At 38.8% G+C, this 10,000-nt stretch overlaps 1 protein-coding gene across 1 annotated transcript in view; it reads left to right on the top strand.

Moving 5' to 3' along the window:
* The window catches only part of LOC122804426 (ubiquitin-like protein FUBI), a 398,529-nt gene that overhangs the window by 278,880 nt on the left and 109,649 nt on the right, over positions 1 to 10,000 (top strand). The window contains exon 3 of the mRNA XM_044074270.1: positions 4,499 to 4,643. Coding sequence (XP_043930205.1) covers positions 4,499 to 4,643 — 145 coding nt within the window. The remainder of the gene's footprint in view (positions 1 to 4,498; positions 4,644 to 10,000) is intronic.

Here is a 10,000-nt window from a genome sequence, read left to right as displayed (position 1 = left end):
TGTCAACCTGGGTCCCTGATAACCTCTTCTGTGCTTAGTGGATTGCCACCTATATGGTAGCTTGGAGTTACCTTGTTTTTCCCGAAGGGTATGACTATACATTTTTGGCGCTTAACTTCAGGCCATGGCTCTGGCACCAGCTATCTGTTTCCGTGAGTCCCTTCTGAAGGATATCCGTGTCCGATGCACTTTCCACTATGGCGCCCAGTTTGCAGTCTGCAAACTTTGTCAGCCAAAGTCCTCCCATGTTGGCCTGTACTTCTGAGAAGTAGATGCCAAACAATAGCCAAGGACCGAGCCCTGTGGGACACCACTTGTGACCGGCTTGGAGTCTGACACAGCGCCAGCAACTCTAACCCTGTGGGTTCTGTCCTTAAGCCAGTTTGCAACCCATCTTGTGACATATGGGTTTACATTTAAGCTGGTAAGTTTTTCTACAATACCAGAGTGGGGTATTGTGTCGAAAGCCTTTGCAAGGTCAAGGTAGGCTGTATGGACTGCCTTTTCCCTCATCAATGGCCTTGGTGACTGTTTCGAAGAAGTCAACCAAGTTCAAAAGGCATGATCTTCCCTTGACAAAGCTAAACTGGGTCGGGTCCAATGTCTGCAAGTCCCCTATATCTTTGTTTATGAGCTCCATTATGATCCTCTCCATAGCTTTGCAGACTAGACTTGTTAAGCTTATGGGGCGGTAATTACCAGGGTCCGTGGAGGCACCGCCTTTGTGGAGTGGGACCACAGTTGCCGTACGCCACTCCTTGGGCACGTATCCTGTGGTAAGGCTGAGATTAAACAGCTGCCTTATGTGCGGGTTTAATTCCTCATTTAGCTCGTGTAGCACACAGCCGGGGACACCATCCGGTCCTATTGATGCTGTGTTTTTAGCTTTAGAGAGAGCAGCTTTCACCTGCGCATTTGAGATGTCCGGGAGGCTACACTCGGCTGGGATAGTTATCTCTCCTTTAGGGGTGAAGTTTGCACTGAACCTGTCTGCCAGTATGTTGGCAATGTCTGTGGGTTCAGTGATTTTTGTATCATTTTGGACTAATTCTGAGCATATCTGGGAGTTTCCACCCAGGTTCCTAACATAGCTGAAAAAGGCCTTATGATTGTCCTTTGAATCCATGGCAATTTTTCTCTCAAAATTGGCCTTAATTGATTTTATGAGTGCTCGTATTTTTTTTACTAATAATGATCAGGGGTGACTTTTAAATTGACTACTTATGGAGCCTGCAGAATATGCCAAATAACATCTAAGCAGAATAATACAAATAACATCTAAACCAAAGGATAGAATGATCACATGGACAAATTCAGAATAACTGCAAGAGAGACTTTAGGTGTGTGAATTAAAACTATATGGCTTATGAGAAGCTAGGTGTGGTGAAACAAATGCAAAACTTTCATGAGTACTGCAGTGAGCCATAGTAAAGACATCCTGCGTAACTGCTAATAGGTGTATTATGAAGTCTGACCATGAACACTTATTCAGTAAACTTGGAAGATTACATACAAATCTTTTTTTTTTTTTTCTGTTGGCTTCTCTGTTTGGCATTTGAACACCTCCTCTGATGCCTTCTTGGCAAGTTCTTTCAAATGCAGCTGTCGGACATCTTGGAGATTACAGAAAAAAGCAACCCTTTAAAAAAGGCTTTGGGTTGTACTTTTACCAATCCTGTCAATCGCTTTTTTTTTGTGTGGTACCAATTTTTATGAATAATGGTCATGTATTCACTGGGGGCTATTGTGGCAGGTAAGTGGATGAAAGATGCCATTTTTGAGTCCCTGTCAGTGTGATTGAATCCCAAGGTTACAAGCCCACATTACTCCACAGATAATAGTGCACTATTTTAATTTGACCATTTTTTCCATTTTATTGGACCTTGAAAAGAGCTTTTCACATTTGCTGTGTAAAATCGCCAAACAAGACATAAATATATTTTTACCTGCAAGTGTTAAACTTTGAAAAACAGTAACACTTGTGTAGCATTCTGTATCTTTTAGAAATTCCTGTGTAATTTATGACCAGAGTTGCGTTTACAAGTTCCTCAAATATTTAAGTTGTAAAATAGTTGCTGTGCTAATTCCCTATAATTTATATGAAGTGATTTACAAATACATGAGCAACGTTATTACCTGATGCTGAATTCCTCCTATTCACCAACTAAACTTGTGACCTTCCCCCATCTCCCAACTGTGGTGATGACATGGCCATTTACTTGGTCAGTCACATCTACATTCAGTGCAAACTCTAGTCAGACTTGCAAGAGCTCCAGCAATGACTTGTAAACTATAAACTGCTGATCAACTCCAAGACCAAAGCTATGCTTTTTGGAACTACAAAGAAAATTCACCAAGCACAAAGCTATGCTTTTTGGAACTACAAAGAAAATTCACCAAGCACATGACTATCTGTCTTTGACCTACACAACCATTCCATAGAGACAACCTCCAAATACCTAGGACTATGATTTGATCAATCTCACTAAACTTCCATTTCCTTGGCAAAGTGAGAGCCAAAATATAGACCACATTTATCTCATTTTCTATCTTAACCAGCCAGAGCAACCATTAGCAAAGTAGTTCCTTCTGACCTTAAGTCCTCATGTTTTGCTTCTGCCTCCCAAGAAAAACAGTCACACTGCAGACTCTAAGCATCTGCCAGTTCATCACAAACTTGTCTGTTAGCATCACTATATTACCTTAGAAGCCAAATGGCTAACCCATAAAACAAAGATATTAACCTACTTTTAGGATCCCAACTCTACAAACTACTGAGCCACACATTTACCCCCTTTCACTTAGACTTTCACAAGAAAACCTTGTACAACCTGAGACACTATACACAAGCCCCACCTCTTACCTCTAGAACAAAACTCCATAGCACTGCAGATGCTTTCTCCTCTCTAGCACCTATTCTTTGGCAATCTCTCCATCAATATCAGCACTTCAAATTCAGAATGCAACAAAAAAAAAACTTCAAGCCAAATTCTTTTGCTTCAACAAAGGGACATATCACCTAAACTATCTCCTTTGAGTTTCTTCTTTCTCAAGGTACAAAGGAAAAATGGGAATTGTGGGAACAATACATACAAGGGAGGAATGAGGTCTAAAAGGCAACAGGACTTAAATGAGCTGTGTAATTGAGATTGGGTAGATTATAAGTGATGTAGCAACTGGAAGTGTCGGTTTTGTGATGTTCTTTTGACTAGGATGGTCTGTGTGGTTTGTTTACATTTATAGTAATGTATGATTGCCAAGTGATTTAATAAAGATGTTTAAAAAAGCAGGAATTGAATAATTTATGTAATATTGCTTACGTTATGATTTATAGCAATATATGTGAAGTATGTTAATATAGTTAATTTTATATGAATATAAATTTGCTTATCTGTTAAGATAATTCAGTAGAGGTGTTTGAAAAAAAAATTCATTGAAGATTGGCCCACTTTAGAAACTAATGTGTATGCTATACATTACACGCTGTACATTTCACTGCTTGTTCAGTATAATGCACATACATATTTTTTTCCTGTATGTAATTAGCCTGATCTGTTTTGTTTACATTTCTGTATTTTGTTCATGAAATGTTTTGTGTTTCACTTGGGGTGAGCCTGAAATTGGATATTGATCAGTGCACTATATCTCTCCTCAACAAATATAATTAAAATGCCTGTGACTAGTTTTTCCCGAACAGTCTGGACCCTTCCTTGCATTATGCATTCTCCTGTGTTTATCCCCCTGTAGAACTTGGTTTCCTGTGAAAAAGGTGGTTTCCTTTTGATATCCTTAGTGCGTGTTTTGTATCTCTGAAAATGGTTTGCACCTAATGTCCAGATCTCAATCTTTGTCCTCTGTTTTAATTAATCTGCTGAATGTATGTCTGCTAACACCCAATGTGCTGTATGAAGATGGTGGGAAGTGGAAGTCCTAAACAGGCTAGAGGGATGGAGATTTTTTTTTTACTTTAGGTGTTTATCCCTACTGATGCATGTCAACATGATGCATGTCAACATGATTTTTAATCTAGAATCTTTATCAAGCTACAGGCATCTAACATCAGCATTGTCTTTACTAGGAGCAGCTCAGTAAGAATAAAACTCTCCACATGCACTCATTCTGATGTCCCAATTATTGGTCTTCATTCCTTTATTACGAAGCCTTTGGTTGAACCTAGACTGATATGCCACCTGGCCAGTCTATAGATCATTGCACAACAGTTTGTACAGCTTTTAATCTGTGCCTAGTAATCAACATACTGGCAAAGCTTTATATCCATAATTGCTAAAGTGACAGTATTTTAAGTGGAAAATGTATTGTCTGCACTGTTAGTCCAAAGGTGGTGTCTTCTGTCATAGCCACGTGATCAAGATTTTTTAACTTTGCTTTATAACTGAGCTGTATGTATGCATATATATGTGTAATATATAATAATGTAGATATGTCGAGCCAAGAGATGAAAAGCAAGATCAAAGAACTTTGAAACTTCTTATTTCAGGCTATGATCGAAGTCTTGGAAGGCCTAGCTGTTGATGATCAGTTGATTATGCTGGCTGGTACCCCACTGGAAGATGATGTGATTGTTGGCCAATTTGATACTGGTGAGAACTTCAGCTTGGATGTATCTGTCCGAATGCTGGGTGGTAAGTATTATCTGGTTATAGCTTATTTAAGTAAACTGGCAATGTCTAACTGGGCTAAAACTCCATTTTCACTGGAGGCCCGGGGAGAAAAGCTCCATGTAATAGTTAACAGTGCAGTACTGAAATTTACATGGATACAGCAAAACTGAAATTTATATTTTAATTTAACATGGAAATACCTATTCCAAAAAGGTGCAACAATGAAATGTAATGACTTGGATTAATACAAAAAGAAATGTAATTTTGGCATTCAGTATATACAAAATTTAAGGAATGGAAAGCTAGTAGATGGCTTAGTGTAAAAGCATTGTTACAGGGAAGAGGTGAAGAATGGGATTGTAAGTAGTGGAAGCGGCAGATAGAAGAAAAGGGATAGAACAGAAAAAGGTCTGAATTTACAGATAAGAGAATGTGTGAATACATGAGAGATAAGTAGTGGATAGTTAAAGGGAGTAAAAAATTTTTAGCCAGGGGATTGTGCATGAGCAAATCCAGTTGTCAGCCAAGTATGCTCTGAGGAGTTAAACTTGGATGAGTTGGTGGTGCTAATGTGTTGGAGAATGGGGTTCCAGGCTTTGTCGACAGTGTTGGAGTATAGATTGCAAAGTGTTTGTTTTTATGACTTTTGGTGGTGCTAATGTGTTGGAGAATGGGGTTCCAGGCTTTGTCGACAGTGTTGGAGTATAGATGATTGCAAAGTGTTTGTTTTTATGACTTTTAGCAGGTATTTGTAAGTAGGTCGTAGAGTTCTGTTTGAGTAGGGGCTGAACAATGTTAGTGTTGGACATTTATCAGACTGATAAATGATGGAATGGGTAGTTGTAATTTGTGTGACTAAGATTAGTTCTATTCATTTTAGTTGAATAGCAATAGAGGGAGATCTATGTGACAGGTTAATGGCACGCCTATTAATTTTTTGATAAGCCTCAACTTTGACTAGATCTGCTTTTTTGTGTGAAGATAAGGGAAGCATACAGCAAGGAAGAGAGGTGTCTCCTGGCAATTGCTTGCCTGGTAGAATTGGTAATGAATGGCTTAACTTTGTGCAGTGAGCCTAGCTTGATGTGGGTCTTTTTAATGGTTCGAGCTATGTTTGTCAAATCTCAGGCTGCTATCAGTGCTGACCCCAAGCATTTTGGTGTGAGATGGGTTCAGTATTTGTTTTGTTGGCTGAGTAGATAAAGGGTGATTAGTGGATTTATTATTAAAGAAGAATATTTGGTTTTGTTTGGGTTTAAATAACAGCTGGAGAGGCAGGATTCTATGGTAGAGAAAGGAGAGGCAGGATTCTATGGTAGAGAAAGATTCCTGGGTAATTTCTTGCAGTTTTGGAAGGTGTTCTGGAAGGGTGGGAGCAGTGCATATTAGAGTAAGTTGTCAGCATACTAAGGTTGAAAGTTGAGCAGCAGTGTGGAGTTTGTTGCAAAAATTTGTAAAGAGAAGTGGGCCTAAGATTGATCCTTGAGGGACACCAACTCTAATGGGCAAGTAGGAGGAGAAGCCACTTTTCACTTCACAGCTTATCTGACAGATAATTATGAAACCAGGAAAGCTGTTTAGGATTGATTTAGGGAGAAGAGCTCATTGAGGAGCTTTTGATGCGATACACTGTCAAATGCCTTAGAAGCAATGTGTTTCTTTTTGAACTGAGTTTGTAAAGGTTGAGGGCAGTTGAGGTGCTGTTTGGGTTGAAAGCCATGTTGGGAACTGGCAAGTAGATTATTGCTAATTGGGTAGTCTGCAAGTTGCAAATTAATACACTTTTTCTAGAATTTGTGATAGGGGTGACAAGATAGCAGTTGGTCTGTAGTTGAAAAATTCTGTTGAGGTGCCACCTTTGTGTATGGGAATGATGTAGGAAATTTTCCAGAGTTTGGGAATATTCTGTGATCGATCAATATAGAGATTGGGTAGGGAATGGCATCAGCTGACTTAACTTGAGGTATTCGTTGGGTAATTGATCAACATCAAGGGTTGCAGACTTTAGAGGAGTTTTTTTTTTTTTTTTGAAGCTAGTTTGGACAGTTTTTTAGGGGGAGAGGATTAGAGTCCAGTTTGTTATAACTGGAACAGATAGGGGAGTGTCATAGGTATTCAGCAGAGATTGTATTGAGTTGATAACTAGTTAAACTGAGTGGGTGGCTAGGCTAGCCTTAGAATTAATGGTAGTGGGGTTTGCAGTTGAGGTTTGTCCTGGTTGTAAAATCTGTTTAATAGTACCCCAGAATAGTTGGGGATTCTGCTGTTTGCTTTTGGAATAGTATGTTTTGTCATTTATCTGTTTTTATTTTTCTTAATTGCCGGTAGACGTTGAAGGAAGTTTATTTTGTTGCTTTGATATACAAACCATGCTTTCTCTGTTTGAATATTTGCTTAGTTTATTTGATCAACCATGTAGAGTAATTGGATTTTACTTTGATTTTTGTAGGGGGGAGGGGGGCTAGAGTATTTAGTTTCAAGGAATTTCTTAAAGTATGTGACAGAAGTGTCAAGGTGGAGGTGTGATAATGGGGACCAGTCACAGTGCTGCAGAAGTAATTTTCAAAGTAGTTGTTGAAAAATGTTTTTTGTTCCGAACTAGTTTGTATATGATGTTTTGGGAGTGTTAAGACAGTGCCTTAGTAAGTAGGTGGTCACTTAGGCTATGTGGAAGATGCCCAGAGTGATAGACTAGTGAGGGCTTATTGGTAAGGCATAATCTAGAATTGAATGTTTGCCAGTGTGCTCATCTGTCCTAGCTGGAAAAATTATCATTTGGGTATATCCGTAGAGATTTATGAAGTTAGTGGGATTATCTGAAGTATAGGTAAGCTGATCTGCATTGAATTCTCCCATAAGAATGGTTTCTTAAATGTTTGACCAGCTAACGTTTTTAGAAATGGTGGGATTGTTACCAGGAGGGATGTAGAATGAGATTAGTTTGGATTGATTTCAAGTCGGCAGGTAAGTATTTCGGCATTATTGGTGTCTTGGAGTTAATTGCAAATAAGTGCAAGTGTTTTTGTATAGTATAGCTATACCCCTCCTTGTTTCATTGTTTTATCCAGTCTATAAATACTGATAACCTGAAGGTAAAGTTTCAGTGTCACTCATATGGGGTTTTAGCAAAGTCTCTGAAACTGCTGTCTGGGGTATAAAGGGAGAGCGAAGCATGAAAATCATGCCTTTTATTTAAAAGGCAAAGATTCATATCGATGAGTAGAATGCTGGTACTGTTTTGTGGATCAGTGATTTGGAGGAGAGTATTTGGGATATAAGGTAGTTGTGTAGGGATATGACTTGGGTTTAGTCACCACTTAGCTTAAGTTGAATTTTTACGTTGAGTTTATGTAGGTACTAGTTTAGTGTATTTACTAGGTAGATGAGGAGGATAGTGTCAAAGTATCTATTTGAACTTCAGTCCTGTATTGGAGATGTTAGTGTGCCGTTGTGGGGATGTTTCGCAAGATATGGGGAGAGTGGGTAAGTGTCATGTGATTATGGTAAGAGGTGAGGCAGAGGAGTATTGGCAAACTAAGGATGGAGATGTGCAGGTGTAGCATTGTTTGTGAAAGAGGTGTATAAAGCTAGAGGAGACTCTAGTAACAGATGTAAGTAAGTATTACTAAGGAAGGCTGAGGGACAGGAGGAGGAGTTAGATGTGGCTGAGGGACAGGAGGAGGAGTTAGATGTGGTATGAAAGATTGTTGAGTAGTTGAACGTGGAGTGACTGGTTAGTCAAGGGGTGTGATGAGGTTAGAATAAATTATAGTTGAAAATGGTGGGTGGGAATTGGGGATAGGGTAGAGTGGTGAGTCTGTGCAGCAAGGGCGAATGGCAGAAGCAATTCCTGATCTGGTCAGTTATATGTTAATAAACTTTAATGGACTTTGCTACAAATGCATGGTAGTTCACCCATTCTCGTTGAAATGCGATCCATACAGTGATTGTTACAGAAGAGTAAGTTTAATTTGTGGGTGAATCTTTTAAAAGCATTTTAGGAGGGAAAAGCCCACAACAAAAATGGGGGAAAAAGCCACATAAAACAAATAATGGGGAAAATGGATCACAACACTTCTGCATCATGGCACTAACAGCTTATGCAGACTCTGGGGTCTGTGTGTAACTGAAAAGCTGGCTCTAATTGCACCATAATATTCCTTCATACGATCCGAGAGCTTTCTACTAGTTTTCCCAATGTAAAAACTTGTACAAGTAGCACAGACTGCAGCATACACAGAATTGCAGTCATAGTGGTGATAAGTCTGAAGTTAGTGCGTTTTAAAAAATGTCCCTGTAAAAATGTACTGGCAACATACATTTTCCACACACAAACATGCCAGGAGGGTCAGAAGCATTCGTAATCTTGTCCAATAAATATTTCTGTTATCTTAGAGTCCTGGTCAGTTGGTTGGAAAATAGATGGCACCCAGTACTTCTGATCAGAACTAGTTAGTGTGTTCCAGTTGGTAGTAATGATATCCCTAATGGCTTGCATATCACTGCTTATAGGGATTGGAAAGCTCTGAGACCTGTTGGCAGAAACATGCAAATTATCAGTTCTAGGAGTAAGACCGTATTTGAGAATAGGCTGAAATTTCTTATACCTGTCCCTGGAAACTTCTGCAGCTATTTTTTTGAACCAAAGCCAACAGGTAATTTCTTAGCAGAAATAACATACAAAAAAATCAGATTCCCTTTTAAACAAGAGCATCTTCGCCAAGTAATCTGGACAGTCTTATGAATTGACCTCTCATTACATTTTGTTTCATATAATAAGGGTGCTGACTTGTAAAATTCAAGTAGTTCCGAAGTGTCCTGCCTATAAATATTAGAAATTAAACACTGTTGAGCATTCAGTGGTAATGGTAGTATTAAGAAAAGACACTTTCCCCAACTAGGTTTGACAAAAGTCCGAACAGATGTCGTTACTATGTTTCAGAAAAACATCCAGTTCTGCAGAAAACCCTGTCCACACACAAAATCTATAACAATTGTATAATTTAGTGTACATAAACCCTGGTATATGTATTAGTCAAGTTCCAAGAACCAGGTTTACATAAGACTGATAAATTGTATCATAAAAATGAAAAAAAGAACAGACTCTAAGTACACTTGGTTATTATAGTCCCTTGTTGAAACTTTGCATACTTTTTCAAGTACTGTTTGACCAATTGCAACCCTTCCATGTGCGGAATATTCGGGTATAATCCACATCCAAAGTAACAAAACCGCAGTTGGTAACATATATAACTGCACTTCATAAAGTTCATTAAGGAACCCCCACATTTCTCTAATGTAGAAAGGACTATTTTGCACTACAGAGCTTAATTTATACACTTGCATTTTGCAAAAATAGATTACTTAAGTCTTTAGAG

This window comes from Protopterus annectens, chromosome 6.part0 (assembly GCF_019279795.1).
Source record: "Protopterus annectens isolate FY-2018-M chromosome 6.part0, PAN1.0, whole genome shotgun sequence".
Taxonomy (NCBI): domain Eukaryota; kingdom Metazoa; phylum Chordata; order Ceratodontiformes; family Protopteridae; genus Protopterus; species Protopterus annectens.
Note: the sequence above shows the minus strand (reverse complement) of the source record. Positions and strands in the feature narration are given on the sequence as shown.